At 41.4% G+C, this 26967-nt stretch overlaps 1 protein-coding gene across 11 annotated transcripts in view; it reads left to right on the forward strand.

Annotated features, from left to right (window-relative positions):
* MAPK10 (mitogen-activated protein kinase 10) overlaps nt 1-26967 on the forward strand; it is a 626159-nt gene that overhangs the window by 590991 nt on the left and 8201 nt on the right. For all 11 annotated transcript variants that reach the window (XM_025289763.3, XM_025289759.3, XM_044945682.2 and 8 more), the window contains 2 exons: nt 17886-17949; nt 19804-19881. In XM_025289763.3, the coding sequence (XP_025145548.1) occupies nt 17886-17949; nt 19804-19881 (142 nt within the window). The remainder of the gene's footprint in view (nt 1-17885; nt 17950-19803; nt 19882-26967) is intronic.

Here is a 26967-nt window from a genome sequence, read left to right on the forward strand (position 1 = left end):
TCTGACTTAGATGGTTTGGTGAAATATAAGCATTGGGCATGTGATGGGACACTTAAATGTAGTCCAGATGTGTACCACCAGTTACACACATTACATGTATTTATTTATAAGAAATAGTATCATTCCTTGTCTGTTTCTTTTACTTCCAGGGAAATCTGAAGAGACTTACAGCAGATTTTTTTTTTTTTTTGCATCATAAAACATAAATCTACATGGCTTCCCTCCATTATTTAATTTAGTTCTTTGCTATAATGTCTTCTCAAAGAAGCCTTGTCATATCTGTTATGTGCTGAGTACAGTGTTTGGCTCTGGTAAATGAAGATACAATCTTCATCCTCCAGACTTTGTCCCCACAATCTAGTGAGAAGTAAAACCACTAGGCATTAAGTGACAAGTAGTACAAATTTTAAGCTTCAGTTCAGTTCAGTTCAGTCTCTCAGTCATGTCTGACTCTTTGTGACCCCATGAATTGCAGCACGCCAGGCCTCCCTGTCCATCACCAACTCCCGGAGTTCACTCAAACTCACGTCCATCGAGTCAGTGATGCCATCCAGCCATCTCATCCTCTGTCATCTCCTTCTCCTCCTGCCCCCAATCCCTCCCAGCATCAGAGTCTTTTTCAATGAGTCAACTCTTCGCATGAGGTGGCCAAAGTACTGGAGTTTCAGCTTTAGCATTAGTCTTTCCAAAGAACACCCAGGGCTGATCTCCTTTAGAATGGACAGGTTGGATCTCCTTGCAGTCCAACGGACTCTCAAGAGTCTTCTCCAACACCGCAGTTCAAAAGCATCAATTCTTCGGCTCTCAGCTTTCTTCACAGTCCAACTCTCACATCCATACATGACCACTGGAAAAACCATAGCCTTGACTAGACGGACCTTTGTTGGCAAAGTAATGTCTCTGCTTTTGAATATGCCATCTAGGTTTGTCAAAGCACATTGAAAAAACTCAACTCAGTAATGTGAATTAGGGAAGGCTCTTTGGATGATTTTAGGTGAAATTTAGATGATTAATATCTAAACAGATGTATGAAAAATAAAGCAGGAGTCATCCAAATGAAAGAAAGGTAGAAGAAAGGGTTGGCAAAAAACTGAGAGCCAAGAGAGGGTTGGGAGAACTGCAGATCTTTGGGGGTGACTCAGTGGAGAAGGTTGAGAAACAATTGGGGCTGGTAAACAGGGACCACACAAGGAAGAAAAAGATGGGGGAGCGTGTGCTCTATCCTAAGGGTGAAGGGAAGCCATTCAAAACTACTATGTATAAAATAAATAAGCTACAAGGATGTATTGTACACCACCAGGGAATATAGCCAATATTTTCTAAAACTTTAAATGAAATATAATCTATGAAAATTATGAATCACTATGTTGTACACCTGAAACTAATATAACATTGTAAATCAGCTATTCTTAAAAAAAGAAAGCTAGCAAGCAGAACAATAGCATTATCTGATTTGAACTTCTGCAAGGTCACTCTCAGAGGATGAGGTGGTTGGATGGCATCACCGAGTCAATAGACATGAACTCAGGCAAATTTCAGGAGATGGTGAGGAACAGGGAAGCCTGATGTGCTGCAGTCCATGGGGTCACGAAGAGTCGAATAGGACTTGGCGACTGAACCACAAAGTCCCTCTGTACACAATGTGAGTCTCGAATAGAGAAAAGGGAAATGGAAGGTTGGAGGATAAATCTGTAGTAACATAGGTTAGAACTAGTGGCAGCCTGAGAAATAGACATGAGCAAAATATTTTTTAAATTTTATTTAAAACAATTTTATTGAAGTATAGTTGCTGTATGTTGTGTTAGTTTCTGCTGTATAGCAATGTGAATCACTTATGCATATACATATATTCACTCTTTTTTGGATGTCCTTCCCATTTAGGTCACCGCAGAGCATTGAGTAGAGTTCCCTGTGCTGTACAGTAGGTTCTCATTAGTTACCTGTTTAACACATCAGTTCAGTTCAGTCACTCAGTCATGTCTGAATCCTTGCGACCCCATGGACTGCAGCATGCCAGGCTTCCCTGTCCATCACCAACTCCTGGAGCCTAGTCAAACTCATGTCCATTGTATCGATGATGCCATCCAACCATCTCATTCTCTTTTGTCCCCTTCTCCTGCCTTCAATCTTTCCCAGCATCAGAGTCTTTTCAAATGAGTCAGTTCTTTGCATCAGGTGGCCAAAGTTTTGGAGTTTCAGCTTCAACATCAGTCCTTCCAATGAATATTCAGAACTGATTTCTTTTAGGATGGACTGGTTGGATCTCCTTGCAGTCCAAGGGACTCTTGCATCTATACAAATGAAGCACACTTAGGCAAATAACAAAACTTAGTTGACTCAATGGAAAAGACCCTGATGCTGGGAGGGATTGGGGCAGGAGGAGAAGGGGACGACAGAGGACGAGATGGCTGGATGGCATCACCAACTCGATGCACATGAGTTTGGGTGAACTCTGGGAATTGGTGATGGACAGAGAGGTCTGGCGTGCTGCAGTCCACGCAAAGTGTCGAACACTACTGAGTGACAGAACTGAACTGAACTGAACCTTGATTACTCTGTAAGGAGTTAGAACAGAGGTCCTAATCTTGGCTACATGTTAGAATTACTCTGGGAGCTTTGAAATATCCTGGTGCTGAGATCTCACTCCAGGCCAGTCATATGAAAATCTCTGGGTGTGGGATTAAGGAATCAGCATTTTTAAAGTTCCCAGTTGACTTCAACCTGCAACCAAAGTTGAGAGCTCCTGGGTGAGAGCAATCTGATAAAAATGGTGAACTCGGGCTTTTAGTTAATGTTGCTTTTTGCTTTTTGCAACCACAAGGTGGCGGTATGACAATACAGTGCACACACAGGCCCTTCTGCTGCCCGGACTTAGAAATTTGTATCAGTAATGCTAATTAATAGCATTTTGAGGGTTCCTCCAACTACAGACAGCATTGACTTTTCCCCCCAGTTATTCTCTCTTGCTTTGGTTTGTTAAGAAAACTTTTAAACAGAAAACTTTACTTCAACAGGTTAAATTAGCAGGAACTGTTCTTTACCATCTGAGCCACCAGGGAAGCTCCATATAATAAGCTATAGTTGAGTGGAAAATGCAAAAAAAATAAACAAACAGATTTTACATTCAGATAGATTTGGGTTTAATGCTGCCTGTGCCACTTACCAACAGACTGTTTAATCTCTTTGTGCTTTAATTGTATGCCTAGAAGAGGAGGATTGTTAATTGGACTAAATGAGGTAATATGTGAAAATCAACTCTGTGTGAATGGTACTAGGATGGGGATCATGTCGAGCATGACACTGAGAAAGCTGTGATAGAGGCAGTTACACAAAGTCCAGAAAAGCTCAGAATATGGTACTTTCTCACCCATGTTCCTTTTCTGCATGGGCATTTCTTCTTTTGTGGTGTGTGTCCCATCTTTCACTTTCCTCTGGTAATACTGGTAATACTAGTATACCTCTGGTATACTAATACAAATAAACATGCTTTAGCTGCCTTCATTTAAAGAATAAAGAATCAGTCATTATTTTTTAAAATACACCATTAGCAATGGAAGTATCTTCCACCAATTTATAGTCAAGTTTCTGTAAAAAATTAGACTTTGTTCACAATTACTCTAGTTGATGTCTCAAACCTTGAAATTGATGCTTTTGAACTGTACTGTTGGAGAAGACTCTCGAGAGTCCCTTGGACAGCAAGGATATCCAACCAGCCCATCCTAAAGGAAATCAGTCCTGAATATTCATTGGAAGGACTGATGCTAAAGCTGAAGCTCCAATATGTTGGCCACCTGATGCAAAGAGCTGACTCATTGGAAAAGACCCTGATGCTGGGAAAGACTGAAGGCAGGAGGAGAAGCGGATGACAGAGGATGAGATGGTTGGATGGCATCACCAACTTGATGGACATGAGTTTAAACAGGCTCAGGGTGTTGGTGATAGACAGGGAGGCCTGGCGTGCTGCAGGCCATGGGGTCGCAAAGAGTTGGACAGGACTGAGCGAGTGAATGGAAGATCACCAGTGACTTCCTAAGGGCCAAGTCCAAAGAAAATTGGCAGCTTGTGCATCTTTGACATTTGAATAGACTATAAACACCCTCCTTCCCGATACATTCCCCACTGATCACTGTGATGACACCTTTCCTATTCTCTAGTCACCACTGCTGCTGAGTTGTTTTCTCTTCCCTTAGAACTGGGGATCCCAGGAGTCCTCTCCCATTACCCTAACTTCTTTTCTCCAGGGGTATCTTTGGCTTCCTTGCCCACCGCATGAATTTTAATTACTATGAATAACTTTCAAATCTATGCATTGTTACACATGGCTGTACTGAACTCCAGATCTGTAAATCTAGCAGTAGATTTAGATTGGCATTTAGACTGGCAACACAAAATTCACATGTTGAATTTTGAGCTGGACATACCCCCTGTCACCCCAAACTGATTCCTCTTTCTTCCCAACTTCGTACCTTTCAATCCACGGCATTACTTTCCACTCAGGTAATTGAACCAAATCCCTAGGAGTCACTCTACACATCTCCCTCTTCAAATCCAAATTGTCAAAAGATTCTCAATTTTTCACCACCTCCCGCAAAATACTTCGCAACAGTGTTATTCAGCCTCAGAAGTCTTCATTTCTTACCTCACACTTAACGCTTTCACACATATCAGTCTGACGTCTGCACCAACACAGCTCTTGTTAAGGTCGCTAACTGTTGTGTCATTCATTCTTCCCTGGTCATCCTCCTCCCCTCCCTTACAGGATGCCCCCTGATAGCACATCTTCAAATGATCATCTGTGCATAAATCCCCTTCTCAGCTCCTCCTTGAGGACCCAGTGCCAGATGACTTAAAAAAGAAGAATTAATCAGATTGGTTTCCAAAGACAGATTTTATTAACCTTTTTTCCCTCACTGTAGAGTACTTTCAACTCATCAGACTTTTAAAGGGCATTTACTTCATCTGTAGTATTAGAGTGTTTAACTTCTATTTAAGAGCACAGACTTACTTCCTCAAACTTGTCTAAGCAATTAAAAAAAAATCAACTGGTAAGTATTACAAGCTGCCATTTGTCTACTTGGGCTTTCTGGTGGCTCAGATGGTAAAGAATCTGCCGGCAACACAGGAGACCCAGGTTGGATCCCTGGGTTGGGAAGATCCCCTGGAGAAGGGAGTGGCTAACCATGCTAGTAAAGTAATGCTCAAAATTCTGCAAGCCAGGCTTCAGCAATACGTGAACTGTGAACTTCCTGGTGTCCAAGCTGGTTTTAGAAAAGGCAGAGGAACCAGAGATCAAATTGCCAACATCCGCTGGATCATAGAAAAAGCAAGAGAGTTCCAGAAAAACATCTATTTCTGCTTTATTGACTATGCCAAAGCCTTTGACTGTGTGGATCACAATAAACTGTGGAAAATTCTGAAAGAGATGGGAATACCAGACCACCTGACCTGCCTCTTGAGAAACCTCTATGCAGGTCAGGAAGCAACAGTTAGAACTGGACATGGAACAACAGACTGGTTCCAAATAGGAAAAGGAGTACATCAAGGCTGTATATTGTCACCCTGCTTATTTAACTTCTATGCAAAGTACATCATGAGAAACGCTGGGCTGGAAGAAACACAAGCTGGAATCAAGATTGCCGGGAGAAATATCAATAACCTCAGATATGCAGATGACACCACCCTTATGGCAGAAAGTGAAGAGGAACTAAAAAGCCTCTTGATGAAAGTGAAAGAGGAAAGTGAAAAAGTTGGCTTAAAGCTCAACATTCAGAAAACGAAGATCATGACATCCGGTCCCATCACTTCATGGGAAATAGATGAGGAAACAGTGGAAACAGTGTCAGACTTGATTTTTTTGGGCTCCAAAATTACTGCAGATGGTGACTGCAGCCATGAAATTAAAAGACACTTACTCCTTGGAAGGAAAGTTATGACCGACCTGGATAGCATATTGAAAAGCAGAGACATTCCTTTACCAACAAAGGTCCATCTAGTCAAGGCTATGGTTTTTCCAGTGGTCATGTATGGATGTGAGAGTTGGACTGTGAAGAAGGCTGAGCACCGAAGAATTGATGCTTTTGAACTGTGGTGTTGGAGAAGACTCTTGAGAGTCCCTTGGACTGCAAAGAGATCCAACTAGTCCATTCTGAAGGAGATCAGCGCTGGGATTTCTTTGGAAGGAATGATGCTAAAGCTGAAACTCCAGTACTTTGGCCACCTCACGCGAAGAGTTGACTCATTGGAAAAGACTCTGATGCTGGGAGGGATTGGGGGCAAGAGGAGAAGAGGATGACAGAGGATGAGATGGCTGGATGGCATCACTGACTCGATGGACGTGAGTCTCAGTGAACTCCGGGAGTTGGTGATGGACAGGGATGCCTGGCGGGCTGCGATTCATGGGGTCGCAAAGAGTCGGACACGACTGAGCGACTGAACTGAACTGAAAAATTATTCAATATAAATGTTTATTTCCAGTCAAGAGGCTAAAATTTTAACAAGTTATATTCCTCAAAAATTTTAAATACATTTGGAAAACTTACCTCTGTATGTGTTGAGTCAAGGAAATTTTAAAGCAAAGTTTTCACATTTCTTTTAACAGATTTTCTGATATCATTTTGTACTAAAATACACTTATCTTGGTTGAAGCCTTACCATAAATCATGCATGCTTTGGTAGTGCTCAGACTGCAAAGGTTAATAAGAAAAAACAAAGCATATTTCACTAGGACAGAATATAAGTTTCTTTGATCCAGCTGCTGAATTAATAGAGAATGCACACATAGAAAGACAATGCTATTTAAGGCTTTCATTGGCATTTTAAACAAGAGAGCAAATACACACCGAGAAAAAAGGTAAAACAAAACCATCCTGTATGCTGAATTAGGGTAAAATAAGCAGAAAGCAAACACCAGCATCTTCATGATTGTCGTATGGTCAGAACATGACTGATATGGAAAAAATGTTAATTCAGGGCTTAAAGATGAATACAAAGAACAACTTAGTGCAATTTAGCTCTTTTATATCTGGATTCATATGTGGAGAGACCCTGATGTTGGCCAGGGTATTGTGACAAAAAGCCTTTTGGAATATGTATTGACTACTCAGGTGATAGCTGCCAGATCCAGTTGCATGTATAGACTGACAGAAAATGGGAACAGAAATCAGAGTGGCAGCCTTAAATTTGTCATTAATGAAAATCTTTTGTGACTGTTGAATTATTCTGTTTAACATTTATTCAACTCTAAGAAGTTATGACCAACCTAGATAGCATATTCAAAAGCAGAGACATTCCTTTGCCAACAAAGGTCCATCTAGTCAAGGCTATGGTTTTTCCAGTGGTCATGTATGGATGTGAGTGTTGGACTGTGAAGAAGGCTGAGTGCCAAAGAATTGATGCTTTGAACTGTGGTGTTGGAGAAGACTCTTGAGAGTCCCTTGGACTGCAAGGAGATCCAACCAGTCCATTCTGAAGGAGATCAGCCCTGGAATTTCTTTGGAAGGAATGATGCTAAAGCTGAAACTCCAGTACTTTGGCCACCTCATGTGAAGAGTTGACTCATTGGAAAAGACTCTGATGCTGGGAGGGATTGGGGGCAAGAGGAGAAGAGGATGACAGAGGATGAGATGGCTGGATGGCATCACTGACTCGATGGATGTGAGTCTGAGTGAACTCCAGGAGTTGGTGATGGACAGGGAAGCCTGGTGTGCTGCGATTCATGGGGTTGCAAAGAGTCGGACATGACTGAGCGACTGAACTGAACTGAACTAAAGAATTTTTCATTCCATTTTTTCTCATAAGAGATAATACATTTTACTTGTAATTCTGCCACTAATTAATTCTATTCAGTTCAGTTCAGTCCCTCAGTTTGGTCCAACTCTTTGCAACCGCAGGGACTGCAGCACACCAGGCTTCCCTATCCATCACCAACTCCAGGAGTTTGCTCGAACTCATGTCCCTCAAGTCGGTGATGCCATCCAATCATCTCATCCTCTGTTAACTCTATGACCATGGACAAATCACATATGATCACCAAGTTTTCATATTCTCATTTGCGAATTAAATGAAGGTGGCACTAGATAATCTCTCAACCCTCTTTCATCACTAGCCTTCTACGATGCTGTTGATAATAAGATTATCTTGAAGATTAAGGAAAGAAGAATTCATATATTTTCAGTTCAGTTCAGTTCAGTTGCTCAGTCATGTCTGACTCTTTGTGACCCCATGGACTGTTGATGGAATTATATAGGCCAGAATACTGAAGTGGGTAGCCTTTCCCTTCTCCAGGGGATCTTCCCAACCCAGGAATCAAACCCAGGTCTCCTGCATTTGCAGGTGGATTCTTTACAACTGAGCTATCAGGGAAGCCCTACTCAGTTAAGAACTATTACTTAAGCATATGATATAAAACTTTGAGTCTGTCACACAGAGTGAAGTAAGTCAGAAAAAGGAAAACAAATATTGTATATTAGCACATATACATGGGATCTGAGGGCTTCCCAGGTAGCTCAGTGGTAAAGAATCCCCCTGCAATGCAGGAGATGTAGGTTTGATCCCTGGGTCAGGAAGATCCCCTAGAGAAGGAAATAGCAAGCCACCCCAGTATTCTTGCCTGGGTAATCCCAAAGACAGAGGAGCCTGGCAGGCTACAGTTCATGGGACTATAAGGAGTCAGGCATGATTTAGCTACTAAAGAGCAGCAGCAGCATATAGAATCTAGAAAGATGGCATAGATGTTCAGATGAATCTGTTTGCATGCCAGGAATAGAGACACAGATGTAGAAAATGGACATGTGGACACAGAAGGGGAAGTAAGATGTGAGAGGAGTTGGGAGAGTAAGATTGACATATATGCACTGCCATGTGTAAAGTAGGTAGCTAGTGGGAAGCTGCTGTGTAGCACAGGGAGCTCAGCTTGGTGCTCTGTGAGGATGGGTGGGAATGGGGGTGTGGGGAGGGAGGTTCAAGAGGGAGGGGATATATGTATACTTATTGCTGATTCTTTTGAACTGTGGTGTTGAGAAGACTCTTGAGAATCCCTTGGACTGCAAGGAGATCCAACCAGTCCATCCAAAAGGAAATCAGTCTTGAATATTCATTGGAAGGACTGATGCTGAAGCTGAAACTCCAATACTTTGGCCACCGGATGCAAAGAACTGACTCATTGGGAAAGATCCTGATGCTGGGAAGGGTGGAAGACAGGAGGAGAAGGGGATGACAGAGGATGAGATGGTTGGAATGGCATCACCTACTCAATGGACATGAGTTTGAGCAAGCTCTGGAAGTTGGTGATGGACAGGGAAGCCTGGTGTGCTGCAGTCCATGGGGTCTCAAGGAGTCGGACATGACTGAGCGACTGAACTGGACTGAACTGATAGCTGATTCACATTTTTGTATAGCAGTAACCAAGACAACATTATAAAGAAATTATACTCCAATTAAAAAAATGAAGTTGCAAGAGAGAGCAACTTGTACCTTAGGAGAATCAACTAGGAATTTAAATAGATGCTGATTAAAAAGATCTCTTCAGCAAGAAATCATGCCCATCCATAAGAACTCAAGAGATTGCCCCCCCAAATCCATATTCCTTAATTTCAATCTTATTATGTAGAAATATACTCTTTTATGTACTGTCTGGCAGTACTAATGTCTGAGTTTCACATTCCCCAAAATGCAGAAAATGGAGGAGAATGCTGACATGTTGTCCTTGAGCAGGAAAGGGTACAGCTGCAAGTGTTGAGACTCCAAGTGGTAGAAGAACGTTGCAGTTCAGTTATTTTCTCCACCCTCCCAGTTGCAGTATCCCTGACATCCCTAATAGGCATATTTCAGCATCGCCAAGTAGGCTGCTCACATAATTGTCGTCCAAGCACTTATGAGAGTGAAGGAGCCGAGGGCTATTAGCAACTGCGAGGACAGCAAGCACGCACGGTGACTGTGCTGGGCAAGCTGAGAAGTACAGTCCTCCGTATGCTTCACACAAACCCTCTCTACTGATGTTTCTATTTCCTGTGTTACAAAGATCCTAATTTAAATATTGTTCAGATATTGTTTCATTATCCCTTATTTTAGATTCGTCTCAATTACTATTTGCTCTGAATCATTCTTCATATTCTTAAACTTTTAATCAAAAGTCTATCATTAATTAACTTTGTAACTTCAAGATATTTTTTTAAAACATTTTTGAATCCCAGCTTCCTGATTCGAGGATTATTACACTGTATATAAAAGCCTAGTGTACAGTATCTTCTCAGAAAAAAATATTGCTTCCCTTATTTAGATATAGAAGAGATAGAATTAGATATAGAAGAGTGATCTTCATTTATGAAGCCCTGCTTCCCAGGTGGCACTATTGGAAAAGAACCCACTTGCCAATGTAGGAGACATAAGAGACACAAGTTGGATCCCTGGGTCGGGAAGATCCCCTGGAGAAGGGCATGGCAATCCACTTCACTGTTCTTGACTGGAGAATCCCATGGACAGAAGAACCTGGCAGGCTACACTCCATGGCTTTGCCAAGAGTTGGACATGACTGAAATAACTTAGCACATACCAAGATACTTAGGGGAGCAGATCTAAGAGCATTGTAACATTTTTCTTTAGTGTCACAATCTATTATGCAGTTTTTTGCTTTATTCATATACCATATCCATGTTAGCATTGAGGATATTTCTTCTATATTGTTCCTGTCTTTTAGGTGCTAGCTTGTATTAATGTTCCCCACCAAGAATCTATCTGGATCTTTATGGGCATGATAGCAATTTTGAAGTTTGGAAACCTTGATGGGTTTCAGAGGCATACTTTATCATGCCTTTCTGGTATTTTCAAAGCCAAAATCTTTATTTTATTTACAAGAAACTTCCAATTACTTCTTTTTTATTTTTTAAACCCTCTGATCACTGCACCTCTATAGCAATATTCTCATTCTCCATGTATTTCTGTAAATGTTCCTTTCCCCTCCTCTTGTTTCCCCCACCTCCTCCTTCTTTAACTCATCTTCCTCTGGCCAACCTTTAAATTTTGGTGTCTGACAGGGGTCCATTTTGGCCCTTTACTCTTTCTTCCTGCTTTGACTTCAGCAAACTCCTCTTGCTGATAGTCTCAAATAAATGTCTCTGCTCCTGCTGCTAAGTCGCTTCAGTTGTGTCCAACTCTGTGTGACCCCATAGACGGCAGCCCACCAGGCTCCCCTGTCCCTGGGATTCTCCAGGCAAGAACACTGGAGTGAGTTGCCATTTCCTTCTCTGGTGCACGAAAGTGAAAAGTGAAAGTGAAAGTGAAGTCGCTCAGTCGTGTCCAACTCTTAGTGACCCCATGGACTGCAGCCCATCAGGCTCCTGTGTCCATGGGATTTTCCAGGCAAGAGTACTGGAGTGGGGTGCCATTGCCTTCTCTAGCCAATGGCATTTCTATGAACACCATATTATATGTTTGATTAGCAAATAACCATCTCTGCCCACATAACACTAAGGCTCATTTCTCTATCAATCTCATTTTCTATTTTTTTACTCTATTTTCAGTTGACTCCACCAATATTGCCATTGTCTAGCTACTGTGCTTAGAAACCTGGGAGTCATTCTTCCCCATCACACACACTCCATCAAAAACAAAATTCTAGCAATTTGGTTTATTAATATTTATTAAGGATTCTTTTTTAATTTGATTTACAGAATTTTGTTGTTTACTGTCAAACCTCAACATGAATCAGCCATAGGTATACATATATCTCCTCCCTTTTGAACCTCCCTCCCATCTCCCTCCCCATCCCACCCCAAGAATTAAGGATTCTTGAATCCATGTTTTCTATCTATTTTTACCTTCTCCACCCCAGCCAGACCTTTTAGTGTTTTTTCTAGATGGTGCAGCAGCTCCCTGACTCTTCTCTGTGATTCTAGTTGTGTCTTTCTTGACTCTGGCCATAGATTTGGCCATGCTATTCTCTTTCATTCTTCAGTGGGTTCTCCCCTATTAGAAAAACATCTTCATTTCAGTCTGCACTCAATATGCCAGCAAATTTGGAAAACTCAGCAGTGGCCACAGGACTGGAAAAGGTCAGTTTTCATTCCAATCCCAAAGAAAGGCGATGCCAAAGAATACTCAAACTACCTCACAATTGCACTCATCTCACACGCTAGTAAAGTAATGCTCAAAATTCTGCAAGCCAGGCTTCAGCAATACGTGAACCATGAACTTCCTGATGTTCGAGCTGGTTTTAGAAAAGGCAGAGGAACCAGAGATCAAATTGCCAACATCTGGTGGATCATGGAGAAAGCAAGAGAGTTCCAGAAAAACATCTCTTTCTGCTTTATTGACTATGCCAAAGCCTTTGACTGTGTGAATCACAATAAACTGTAGAAAATTCTGAAAGAGATGGGAATACCAGACCACCTGACCTGCCTCTTGAGAAATTTGTATGCAGGTCAGGAAGCAACAGTTAGAACTGGACATGGAACAACAGACTGGTTCCAAATAGGAAAAGGAGTTCATCAAGGCTGTATATTGTCACCCTGCTTATTTAACTTCTATGCAGAGTACATCATGAGAAATGCTGGGCTGGAAGAAACACAAGCTGGAATCAAGATTGCCAGGAGAAATGTCAATAACCTCAGATGACACCACCCTTATGGCAGAAAGTGAAGAGGAACTAAAAAGCCTCTTGATGAAAGTGAAAGAGGAGAGTGAAAAAGTTGCCTTAAAGCTCAACATTCAGAAAACGAAGATCATGGCATCTGGTCCCATCACTTCATGGGAAATAGATGAGGAAACAGTGGAAACAGTGTCAGACTTGATTTTTTTGTGCTCTAAAATCACTTCAGATGGTGAATGCAGTCATGAAATTAAAAGACACTTACTCCTTGGAAGGAAAGTTATGACCAACCTAGATAGCATATTCAAAAGCAGAGACGTCACTTTGTCAGCAAAGGTCCATCTAGTCAAGGCTATGGTTTTTCCTGTGGTCATGTATGGATGTGAGAGTTGGACTATGAAGAAGGCTGAGCGCTGAAGAATTGATGCTTTTGAACTGTGGTGTTGAAGAAGACTCTTGAGAGTCCCTTGGACTGCAAGGAGATCCAACCAGTCCATTCTGAAGGAGATCAGCCCTGGGATTTCTTTGGAAGGAATGATGCTAAAGCTGAAACTGCAATACTTTGGCCACCTCATGCGAAGGGTTGACTCATTGGAAAAGACTCTGATGCTGGGAGGGATTGGGGGCAGGAGGAGAAGGGGACGACAGAGGATGAGTTTGGCTAGATGGCATCACGGACTCGATGGATGTGAGTTTGAGTGAACTCTGGGAGTTGGTGATGGACAGGGAGGCCTGGCATGCTGTGATTCATGGGGTCACAAAGAGTTGGACACCACTGAGCAACTGAACTGAACTGAAACCGTTCTTGATCCAGCCTTTCTCTGACCCATCTGTTTCTCTAGGCATGGCCCTCTTGTCCCTTCTGACCACATAAATTATGGTTTATGACCACAGATGCTTCTTGTTCTCTTGCTGCGTGTGTGCACCTGAGCAGAGAAACACACACACCACCACGGCCACAATCACCACCACCATCCTCACCACCATCATCATTCTGTTTTCTGGATTCTGTGGCCTAGAGTCATCTTTTTCCTTTCCTCACTTTACCTTGTCAATATCAAGATATTTTTTACTCACTGAACTAGTACAAGTATCATCTACTCCAAGAAGCAAAAGACTTTGCTTAGGGTTTCTTCACTCGGCTCCCATATACCACCTATGTATTTCTTTTATTTTTCATGTTGTATGTTAATTACCTGTTTTGCATAAGTTTTACCCTGCTAAATTCTGAGTTCCTTGAAGTCAAGCAGTCGTATTATTCACTTTCAAAATATCGATTTCTAATATAGCCTAGCATACATATGGAGACGGCAGTGACACCCCACTCCAGTACTTTTGCCTAGAAAATCCCAAGGACGGAGGAGCCTGATAGGCTGCAGTCCATGGGGTCACTAGAGTCGGACACGACTGAGCGACTTCACTCTCACTTTTCCCTTTCATGCATTGGAGAAGGAAATGGCAACCCTCTCCAGTGTTCTTGCCTGGAGAATCCCAGGGACAGGGGAGCCTAGTGGGCTGCTGTCTATGGGGTCGCACATAGTCAGACACGACTGAAGAGACTTAGCAGCAGCAGCAGCAGCAGCGTACATATACTGGGTGCCCCAAACCTTTATTGAATGAATGAATTTAATAAATGAGTAAGTCAATCCCAATATCTACTAACTCATAGTTACTTGTATTTGGCCATGTGTTTATCTAATTTAACTGAAAACATTTGTACCTGTATATATGGTGTCATTAATATAAAACACATCTAATCCATTAACTTATGACATGCAATCTATATGAATTCCTAAAAGAACTTAAAACAGGTAAACAGAGTTCAAATCTTCAAGAGGAAAGAAATCGTCAGTCTCTTGAAGAATATGCAAAAGCATGCAAGATATAAGCCCTGCTAACTCTCCATAGATTATTCTTAATTTCTTCTCATCCTTAATTTTCTCACATCTCAATTTGTTCAAATCTACTAAACTTTCTTAAAATACTCTCTGGGGCACTTCTCATGATACTCCTCATTTCCTTCTTATTTAGAATGTTACCTGGGAAGAGAGAATCCTTCCTGTTTAGTAAGGTGGGGAAAGGAAACAACAGAGCAATAGACCCCTAGCTTCATTTAACAGGGAAAGGCAGGGGGTGTATGGACCACTGCATGCTGACGATAGCTGTCTGAGCACATGCATATGTATGTTGGAATATGACATTACTCTTTTTGGATTATTGGTCAATTGCTATTTTATATTGCGATGTAGAAACATCTTTATGTGAAGTACCCTTCCATTGCAGGTGATCGAATCCCCTCTTTTAAAACAGACAAACAAACAAACATGTTGCTCTTTCAACCATAACGCTAATGCAGGTGTGTTGAAAGCAGTCCTTTTGATTTGTTGAAAGGTAACATCTTGGACTCAGTAGTCTGCTTTCTTTCTTTATAGTTTGCAGTTAGAGTGTAATACTTCGTGCTTTCTACATCAGCAACAGCGATCTGCTGAAGCTCCAAGGAAAACCTCTCTCAAACAGTTTAGTTGCAAAGAGAATATGGCATTCATGAGCTTTGGCAGGAAATAACACTCTTGAGCCATGTTCCGTTTTGAAACTTGAAAAATCCACTGCTTGGAGATGTCAGCCACAAAGGGTCCTGAGCTGAGTCTCTTGTTAGAAGAGGCAGCAACAGTGCACAGAGCTCGGGCGTGCGGGCAGAGGGGGAGTGGGGGGCTCTGAGAGCTTGTGTGCCTCCCTGCGGGGGGCCTGGACAGGGCTCACTTAGAGAAGACCTCACCATGGCTTTATGTAAGCTCAGTAAGAGGCAAAGCAGAAAACCTGCCGCTTGGGAAAAGTGTCTTTACATAACCAGAGTTTGGCTTTGCGTTAGATTACTTAGATGACATTTTCACAAATCATCAAAAATAACCTGATTTTGCTCATGCACTCATTAAATCATCATATTGCTATAACTGGGGCATGTGTGCTTAGTCGTTCAGTGGTGTCCGACTCTGTGCGACCCCATGGACTGTAGCCCACCAGGCTTCTCTGTCCATGGGAATTCTCCAGGCAAGAATACTGGAGGGGGTTGCCATGCCCTCCTCCAGGGGATCTTCCCAACCCAGGGATCAAACCCAGGTCTCTGTCATTGCAGGAGGATTCTTTACCGGGTGAACCACCAAGGAATCACAGTAGCTGGTTTAAAACCTCTGTCCCAGTAGCAATCGTAGATTTTGAAGGAATGTCTGACCTCATCAGTAGTTGTTTCTCAGTAATTCCATATGGTGTTAAGCTGCCCCACGACAACTGGTCAAAGTCTTTCATTTTCATATCCAACTCCTTCTGTGATATGTGGCACTGGCCCAGCATACTAAGACTAACGGGAGCACTCCTGTCTGTTATGATGCAGGCTGCCAGAGATTCTGCACACAGTAAAGAACCATGTGATACTAGGGTGCTGCCCATGGGTCAAAGACCTTCCCACACAAGCCAGAAACTTTCTCTGAAAATCTTGCCCAAAGTCTTCCTGTGATAGCCCTTGTGAGGGAGGCTGTCCTTAAAATGAACAGGCTTCACAGGTGGCTCAGCAGTAAAGAATCTGCCTGCCAATGCAGGAGACACAGGAGATGTGCATTCAAACCCTGGGTGGAGTGGATCCCCTCAAGTAGGAAATCACAACCCATTCCAGTATTCTTACCTGGAAAACTCCATGAACAGAGGCACCTAGTGGGCTACAGTCCATGGCTCCCAAAGAGATACAACTGAGCGACTGAGTGTGCACACACATCCTAATAGACCTGAGTCACTTTATTGAGAGCAACTGTTTCTTATAAAAAACTGCTGCTTTTGGAGCATTGGACAGCGTGAATTCTGGGGCCCCTGTCTCATGACACCAGACGTTTGCAGCTCTTTTTTTTTTTTTTTCACTGAAGCCATTGTTGGCCAATATACCTCCTTTTCTCTCACCTCTTTCTTTCTCTAAGAGATTTTTTTTCCTTTCCCTCTTCCTTGAGCTGAATTGGAGCTACCATGTCACCATGATAGAATTCTCTAGGTCCAAGATTTGGGAGGAGCAGGTTAAGGAATCTGTCTGAGATCTCCTTCCTAAAAGGCACCTCAATTTGTGAAAATTTCTCCTTTTCCATATCCAAATCCCTCAGAGCAAGAGGAAGGCATATGTTAGGCTAAAAGTTCCGTCATATCCTTTTCCTAGAGAGGGTTAACTCGGGCCACTCAGGGGTCCAAGGTGAGTGAACCTTGAACCCGTCTAGAGAACTGGCAGTTGCTTCTGCCTGAGGGGAGGAAATATATTAAAACATTTAGATATAGGGCACCCAGCTATGTGTAAAAATGTCTTATGATGCTTCAAGAAAATAAAAATTGATTAAGATCAGATCAGATCAATCGCTCAGTCGTGTCCGACTCTTTGCGACCCCATGAATCGCAGCACACCAGGCCTCCCTGTCCATCACCAACTCCCGGAGTTCACTGAGACTCACATCCATTGAGTCAGTGATGCCATCCAGCCATCTCATCCTCTGTCGTCCCCTTCTCCTCCTGCCCCCAATCCCTCCCAGCATCAGAGTCTTTTCCAATGAGTCAACTCTTCGCATGAGGTGGCCAAAGTACTGGAGTTACCGCTTTAGCGTCATTCCTTCCAAAGAAATACCAGAGCTGATCTCTTTCAGAATGGACTGGTTAGGTCTAAATATTCTTTTATGCTGGAGGCTAGTACTATGGTCTGTTGAGAGGCATTGAAGACTCTTCTTCACAAGGCTCTAAAAATGGAACAGAATCTTATCAGTCTGGGATAATTTTAGCAGGGTTCTGTTAGAGGGCTAGTGAATGGACAAAATGCAACTTCTGGGTCCTTGTTATCAAGTGTCTTGTTTGCATTCTAAAGAGAGTGAGTGTATGCCTGCTCCATTGTTTCCAACTCTTTGCGATCCCATGAGGCTCTTCTGTAAAAGGGATTACCCCGGCAAGATACTGGAGCAGGTTGTCATTTCCAAACTGAACATTAATTGGTAACACATGAGTTCTGAATTAGATTTTGGAAAGTGAACTCTCGGGTTTTGGATTCTGCTGCCTTATTTGTTAGCAGCAAATATTGGCATATAAATGAATCCTTCATAAGTTTGTTGGGGCAATTTAAACTTCTTCACCACTGTAATTACTCCACAATTTATATGAGATTCTGATCATCCCTAAAATCAGTGAATAGCAAGATATTCTCCTTCACTGTAAGAATTTATTTTTAGGCTATTATAGAAAGCTTATTGTCTGTTTTTTGTCCCCCCCCCCCCCCCCCCCCCCCCCGCAGCCCCCACCTCAGATATACGACAAACAGCTGGATGAAAGAGAACACACCATTGAAGAATGGAAAGGTGATTCTACTGCTTAATTTAGTGTACCTTTTCTTTTATTTAAACTCAGAAAATATTTTTAAGTCTTTTCCTTTTAAAATGCTTTAGTAACAGATGGTTTTCTAAGGGCTATCCTCTTAGACCATTTTCAAAACTCTTAAACTTCATCTGTCTTTTCATACTAATAGCAATATGACATTTACTCAAGAATGAAAGGAATTAATTACTGACACATTTTAAAAAATAGTACTGATTGTCAAAATATTTGTCATGGTGAAAGTCAAGCTTTAATTCAAAATTTCAGAATTAAACATTCTAAGTTTGTACATAAAATTATCACATTAAATGGATAATGTTATGCCTGAGATGGTTTTAGGCATATAAAATAAAAGAGTGACTATGTGAATTCACTCACTCAATTTATAGGACTTGAGAATTTAAATGAAAATGTATGCATTCAAGCAGCTTATTTCTCATTTAAAGTAAGAAAACAGTGAGTGAATATATTAATTGCCTTTATTTTTTCAACAAAACTTTTCCAAATACATACTATATGGTCAATACCATACTCAGGATGAAACAAAGCAGAGAATTGCTAAACTAATATAAATAACCACAGAGTAGAATAAATATGAAAAAACCAAATGCAGTTTATAATGGATGATTAGCTCAAAATGAGGAGGAAGAGAAAGGGTACATCAGAAAGAAAGAAATGTTTGAGCTATCTTGAAAGAATTAGTAATTCTAAGTTGGGTAAATAAAAAATAGAGGAAAATATAAGAGGAAAACAAAGGGTAAGAATAAGCAAAATGTGCTATAAAGATAGTAAGGAGAATCCACTGTTCAAGAGATCATATTGGAGAGTATGGAAAAATAAGCTCATATAAACAGTAGATCAAATTTAAAAAATGATGAGAATGATAAACAGAAACAAAGTTGATCTAAATAAGGACCAGAGCACACTCAAAGGTTCTTGTTAGGTAAGTTAATAGGGTGTAAATATCACTCCACGAGGATAGACTCAATTCTGAAAACTGGAGGAATACCTATAAAGGATGGTGCTTGTGTTAATTGTAAGCCATTGCAAAGCAGGAATGAATTGCACAGAGTAATTTTTAGCTAAAAGGGATAAAGTAAAAAGAAATGAATATATAACCATTTTTATCTCTAGCAATGAAAAAGCCAGAAATGGATGCCAGTTTGGAAATGAGGGTAATAATTTTTTTTAATGTTGGATTTTAGGCAAGTTTAGTTTTACAAATCCAAAATTTGAGTCTGGAAAAAAAGATGAAGTAAGAGTTGGAAATGGATAGAAAGTAATAATTTCAAGTCACAAGAATATGTGCATCTCTTAGGGAGAGAACATAACAGAGAAATGGATGTTCAAAACTAAGGCATTAAAATCCATAAGAGATAAAGTCGGAATGCATCAGAAATTCCCCAAAGAATTCAGAAAACAAGTAATGTGTACTCTACATACATTGATTTGATCAAATGCACTGTTGAGCACCTACGTTTGCCAGGCTCTGTGCTTCTGCAAGAAAATAGGGCTTCCCAGGTGGTTCAGTGGTAAAGAATCCACCTGCCAATGCAGGGGACTCAGGTTCAACTCCTGGGTTGGAAAGATTCCTTAGAGGAGGAAATGGCAATCTGCTTGAGTACTCTTGCCTGGAAAATTCCATGGACAGAGGAGCCTGGCAGGCTACAGTTCATGGAGTTGCAAGGAGTTGGACACAACTGAGCATAAAAAAATAGAAGAGTAAAAAATTCCACTTGATTTGTAATTGACTCAATCCCATCAAAATGTTATTATTTGTTATTAATGACTTTTTCTTTGGGTTAAGGAGAAAACTGATTTTTATAACTTTGTTACAGAACTTATCTATAAGGAAGTAATGAACTCGGAAGAAAAGACGAAGAACGGCGTTGTGAAAGGACAGCCTTCTCCTTCAGGTACTCACTCTCGATGAATAACCAGCAAACCAGTACTTGCGTATTTTTCTTGGCCTTAAGGAGAGATTGCAGTCAATAATACTGCTTATCAAGCATATGAACCAGCGTCACCTGTTTCCCTCTAATGATTTCAGTCTCATTCCTTTTGATGGTTAGTGTGGCATTTATTCTGACTATAATGATTTAGCATGAGTTCTTTCAGAACTTTAAAACACCAAGGAATCTTGAATAAATATTAGCATAAGCTGATTAAAGGGTGGCTGCTCCTCATCACGGAGAAGGCAATAGCACCCCACTCCAGTACTCTTGCCTGGAAAATCCCATGGGTGCAGGAGCCTGGAAGGCTGCAGTCCATGGGGTCGCTGAGGGTCGGACATGACTGAGCGACTTCACTTTCACTTTTCATTTTCATGCATTGGAGAAGGAAATGGCAACCCACTCCAGTGTTCTTGCCTGGAGAATCCCAGGGACGGGGGAGCCTGGTGGGCTGCCGTCTATGGGGTCGCACAGAGTCTGACACGACTGAAGCAACTTAGCAGCAGCAGCAGCAGCAGCTCCTCATCAAAATTCAGAGCTATAATGCCCTCTTGACCACCACATCAGTGTGGAGTTCAGGAATCAATTCCTCCAGCCAAAACCTTTTCCTTCATTCACTCTAATGCTTACTCTTCCTAAGGTTGATGTGACAGGAGTTGAAGCCTTAACCACAATGGGGTCCAATTAAAGTCAGCACAGAAAAATCTTTCCATTTACAGTCTACAAAATATAGCACACATTGGTACATATACATGGGCTTCCCAGTGGTAAAAAACCTGCCTACCAACATGGGAGACATAAGAGACACGGGTTCAATCCCTGGATCGGGACAATCCCCTGGAGGAGGGCATGACAACCCACTCTCTATTCTTGCCTGGAGAATCCCATTGAGAGAAGAGCCTGCTGGGCCACAGTCCATAGGGTTACAAAGAGCTGTATACAACTGAAGCAACTTAGCATGCATATAGATAATACACATATTTTCCTGAGCTCACCAATGAGCTTTAGGATGACTTGAGATAATTTACTTACACTTTTTAATGCCAATATATTTTTCCTAAGACCGATGTTCTGAATAGAAAGAAAATATAGAAATAGTTTTAAATAATGTAATGACTTTATCATCAGCTTTAAACAACACTCAGATCATGCTGACAAAACTATAGGCTGCCCTTAGAGAAAAGTAGATTTGGTGTCCTACTTTTGATATATAATTTTTCCCGTGCAATTTAAATCATTTCAGGAAACAAAATAGGATGAGTGAATCAATTCCTCCTGCTGATACTACTCTTTAACAAGTTTTCAACCCATAACTACTATGATACCCAAACTGATGCTGTTCAGTTATGACATGTTTTTATCACTTCTAGACTTAGGGAAATGTCCAATTCTATGTAAAGTCTTTCCTTTCGTCAAAGAAGGTTAAAGGAATCATCGGAGTTGATTGTCTGCCCACCCTATTTATTCAACCCAGCCTCTATATTGATACAAGTCTGTAGAAGCTGCTTCTTACTTACCTGACTGTTCTATCTGCTGCTGATTAAAGAGCCCAGAGACTGAATCCAACAGCAAGATGCCACCTGCTAAGGCAGAAAGACTCCCTAACCTAAGAATGATCATAAAGCTCAGAATACTTTTTCCTATAATCATTATGAAGTTGAAATACCAGAATCCAGTGAAGGGTGACTTAGCATTTCAGGAAGTGTTGAAAGTGAAAGTGTTAGTTGCTCAGTTGTGTCCGACTCTTTGCAATCCTATGGACTGTAGCTTGCCAGGCCTCTTTATCCATGGAATCTCCAGGCAATACTGGAGTGAGTTGCCATTCTCCTCTCCAGGAGATCTTTCTGACGCAGAGATTGAACCCGTTTCTCCTGCATTGCAAGCAGATTCAGATTCTTTCTTTACCTCTAGCACCACCTGCTGCTGCTGCTGCTGCGTCACTTCAGTGGTGTCCAACTCTGTGCGACCCCATAGAAGGCAGACCACCAGGCTCCCCCATCCCTGGGATTCTCCAGGCAAGAACACTGGAGTGGGTTGCCATTTCCTTCTCCAATGCATGAAAGAGAAAAGTGAAAGTGAAGATACTCAGTTGAGGAAGCCCTATTTCAAGATGTGAAAGTGTTAGTCGCTTAGTCGTGTCTGACTGTTTGCAATCCCATGGACTGTAGCCCACTAGGCTTCTCTGTCCCTGGAATTCTCCAGGCAAGAATACTGGAGTGGGTTGCCATTTCCTTCTCCAGGGGATCTTCCCAAGCCAGGGCTCGAACCTGGGTCTGCTGAATTGCAGGCAGATTCTTTACCACTGAGTCACCAGGGAAGCCCCATTTCAAGACGGGACAAATTTCACAGTTTCTTCTATTCATCTTTCTTTAAAAAATTGTTTATTTCTGCATCAGGTCTTATTTGCAGCACGCAGGATCTTCATTGCAACATGTAGAATCTCTTGTTGCCACAGAAGAACCCTCTAGTTGTGCTTCATGGGCTCAGTAGCAGCAGCACATGGGCTTAATTTTCCCGTGGCAATATTCGATCTTAGTTCCCCAAGCAGGGATCAAAGCCCTACCCGCTGCGTTGCAAGCCAGATTCTTAACCACTGGGCCACCAGGGAAATCCACTCATTATCTCCTTTCTTTTTTGTAACGAGCTCAGAATTTTGCTATCCATTCCAGGATACCCCATCTTCTAATTGTTTCCTCCACTTTCCCCTAAACCCAACCAGGTCTTCACAACAGCTAATCTGTGATGGCATAAAAATACACAATTTGCTTTTCAATACTTTTGCAACACTTCTAAAAAAATCTTCTTATTCCCATGATTCCTTTAAGGCAAACTGTACAGCTCAGGGAAGGCAGAACTGAATTAGCGATGGTACAAGTGAGATCAATGAATCATTAAAGGGATGGGATCAGTGGTCTACCATAAGAAAGGCTTGCGTGTTTGGTAAAGGAACAAAGTTTGTATATAGTTGAAGTGTAATTCTTTAATCATTAAAGCCATTATTCTTACTGCAAAAGAAAGTGAGTACATGAAAAGTTTCTTTTAGCTCCTTAATGGGGGAAATGACAGGATGACAAAGTTCAGTGAAGATATGAGAAATTAAGATTAGGTAGTCTATGGAAAGGAAAAGGCAATGGCACCCCACTCCAGTACTTTTGCCTGGAAAATCCCATGGACGGAGGAGCCTGGTAGGCTGCAGTCCATGGGGTCGCTAAGAGTCCGACACGACTGAGCGACTTCACTTCCACTTTTCACTTTCATGCATTGGAGAAGGAAATGGCAACCTACTCCAGTGTTCTTGCCTAGAGAATCCCAGGGATGGGGGAGCCTGGTGGGCTGGCGTCTATGGGGTTGCCCAGAGTCGGACATGACTGAAGCGACTTAGCAGCAGCAGCAGCAATCTATGGAAAAAAGAACACTGAGATCAGATTACCAAATTAAATCAAAACCTACAAATGTCCTACACAGCAACCAAACCTATCTTTGTGGTTGTCTTACTAGGCAGAAAAAGAAAAGAGTTTTACTTTATTAGTTTTCTACAAGTTTAAATGTTATAAAACATCTGGATCCTAATCTATTGAGAATATTAAGTCAAAAAGTTATGTTCCACAAAACAGTCAGATGACCCTTAGGAGGGGGCTTATTAAAAAATGCTCAAGTGTGATAGTAAAAGGTTATATGCTCATTTTTTTTTTCGCACTAATCCCAAGTGTTGGATCATTTTCTTGAACAGTATCTAAGGTTATTGACATAATTTCTACATGCTCTGAATAGATGAACCTGAGTCTTGGCCAAGTAATTGTTTTTAAATTTGTAGGAAATATATCTAAGGTGAATAAAGCTGAAGCCTAGTTTACAGAGCAGTTTGTTGTTTCTGGAATCACTGTGAAATAAATTCATTCCACCAAATTATGTAATGATGAGTATAACCTAGTCATAAAGAAATTAGGATACTGGGCCAGGACGTGTGAGATGCTGCCAATTCAGATTCCATTTGTTTAAAACCAAACACATCCTCTCCGTTTAGATTCACCCACCCAGCCGTAAATTTTGTCTCAACTTTCCCATTTCTATTAATGGCAACTCTATTTTTCTCAGCCTCCCAGCCTGAAATCCGTAACTGACCTTTCACTCCATACCCACATTATGACTGTCAGTCACTCTTTGCATCCTAAACATTTTGCTTGCTAGATGTCTTACATCTAGTTGCTATCATCCCTTTATGTTAACACCATTATGATTAAAGTTTTCTTGAAATAATTTTCCATACTTCAGTCTTGACCTAAGTTGATCTTTCAAAACTATAGGTTGAGCAATAATTTTACTGATCAGTGCCTCCAATAGCTTTGCATCACTTATAATTTAAGCCTAGTAACTTCTCACTGACACAGACAGCCCTCTGAAATATATTCCACATTTCCCCACTTTTGATACTATACCCATTCTAGGGTCCTGCCTTGTCACTGCCTTACTTGACTGGCTCCCCACCTTTCTGCCCATTCAAAAATGTTCTTTTATTACCACCTTGTCCCCAGATATTTTTCATATCTGTTCCAAAAGACTTTTCATATCTTCCCAAAGAATAAGATCTTTCTTTCCTATGGGTCCTAATAGTACTTGTATTTTACACATTGTCTTATTACCCTTATCGATTGTAAATTCATTGAGAAAAAGATTGTATATATTCATCTTTGTTTACCCTGTGGTGCCAGAGTAGCGTCCCTTACACATAATGAGTGAGTGAAGTCGCTCAGTCGTGTCCGACTCTTTGCGACCCCGTGGACTGTAGCCCACCAGGCTCCTCGTCCATGGGATTCTCCAGGCAAGAATACTGGAGTGGGTTGCCATTTCCTTCTCCAGGGGATCTTCCCAACCCAGAGATCGAACCCAGGTCTCCCACATTACAGGCAGATGCTTTAACCTCTGAGCCACCAGAGAAGGGCTTCCCTGGTGGCTCAGCGGTAAAGAATCTGCCTGCTATGCAGGTGACATGGGTTTGATCCCTGGATTGGGAAGAACCCCTGGAGAAGGGAAAGGCTACCCACTCCAGTATTCTGACATAGAGAATTCCATGGACTACAGTCCATGGAGTTGCAAAGAGTCAGACAGGACTGAGCAACTTACACATAATAGTAGCCTGTTAAATATTTATTAATTTGGAAATTGGTGCTCAGGTCTTTCCTCAACATGTTTCTTGGTACTCTCCCAAAGACAGAATTCAAGACAGGATTATAGCTTTGGGACAGTATGCAATTCAGTATGTTCTTATGCCAGTTAATACCTATTCACCTATTAATCATCATGAAGGTAAATGAACCGAGTATCAAATACACAAATGTTGCTTCTGGCATTTACTCCTGCTTCAGACAAAGCTTTGCCATGCTTTCATGTGGTTTTTTGATTTATTCACTTTGGGACATATATATTCCTGAAATTTTTTGCATGCCCGTTTAGTTTAGTGTCGGAGAAGGCAATGGCAGCCCACTCCAGTACTCTTGCCTGGAAAACCTCATGGACGGAGGAGCTTGGAAGGCTGCAGTCCATGGGGTCACTGAGGGTCGGACATGACTGAAGTGACTTAGCGGTTAGTTTAGTGTGCTAGCAATTAATCATAAAACATTCCCCTTAGGCTCTTTGTGCACATGAGAAGGCCAAAATATTTTTTACCCATTCCAACTACCTGTAACAATACTAAATTATCTACCTTCTACACCTGCTCTAAACTATAGTGGCCTGGCTTAAGCAATTTATGGTTAAAATGATTGTGGATTCAATCTTTCACTACATGATTTTAAAGGAAAATATTCCTGGTTTGATTTTGAGAAATCATATGTGTGATACATATTATATGATATATTTGTGTTTGGTATTTTTTATTCTTTTATTTATTTAGCTAGCTATTATTTATTTTTTTGCCCAGTGGGTCTTCACTGCTGCCCATGGGCTTTCTCTAGCTGCAGTGAGTGGGGGACTACTCTCCAGTTGCGGTGCATGGGACTCTCACTGAGGTGGCTTCTCTTGTGCAGCATGGATTCTAGGGTGCATGGGCTTCACTGACTGTGGCATGAGTGCTCAGTAGTTGTGGCACATGGGCTTAGTTGCTCTGAGGCATGTGGAGTCTTCCTGGACCAGGGATTGAACCTGTGTCCCTGCATCGGCAGGTGGATCCTCAACCACTGGACCACCAGGGAAGTCCCTGTGTTTGATATATTTCTGTGCATTATGCAGAGACATAAGACAGCCATGTGCTGGAGCAACGAGCCACTTGAGTACATCTGAGTTTTTTGACCTCATATTGTAGCTTGAAATCCACCATGCAGGATTTAAGACATAGAAATTGGCTGACTCTACAAATCAAGGCATTCTTAACCCTCCTGAAGAGCCAATTGATAAATTTTTATTGGCATACCACTGTGCGTGTGTGTGCGTGTGTGTGTGTGTGTGTATGTGCATGGTGTATATATATATACAGCCACTCTGGTATTCTCGCCTGGAAAATCCATGGACTGAGGAGTTCAGTTGGACTAATGGACTACAGTTCATGGGGTTGCAAAGTGTCAGACATGACTGAGCAATTAACACACGCACACACACATTTGCAGTAAACTATGCTGGAAAGAGAAAGCTATTACTTAGAAAACTTTTGAAGATTCAGCCTTATTGCATTCCTCATTATAATCACCTTTTCTCAGGAATGTTGCATATCACATTTTATTTTGTAAATAGCTGAGATGAAATAATATTACGACTTAGACTCCCTTAATATTCAGTCATGGCAACACTAGAAACCCAGCAGCAAGGGAATAAGTTAATGCAGTTTTTCAGTGACAAAATTGTTCTAATACCCAAACTCATGTTTTAGTGATGCTTTTAAAATGTAAATAGAAAGTTAAATGTGCATTTGCAGAATAATACAGAAGCTTGAAATTTACTGATGGAATTGTTGTGTATCAATAAGAAATAAATCTAAACCCCAGATACACTTCTAAATAAATAATTGTATTCCCTTCTACTACCTGATTTCACTTGCATAGTGATTTATTTTCAAGAATA

The sequence above is a fragment of the Bubalus bubalis genome, chromosome 7, assembly GCF_019923935.1.
Source record: "Bubalus bubalis isolate 160015118507 breed Murrah chromosome 7, NDDB_SH_1, whole genome shotgun sequence".
Lineage (NCBI taxonomy): Eukaryota > Metazoa > Chordata > Mammalia > Artiodactyla > Bovidae > Bubalus > Bubalus bubalis.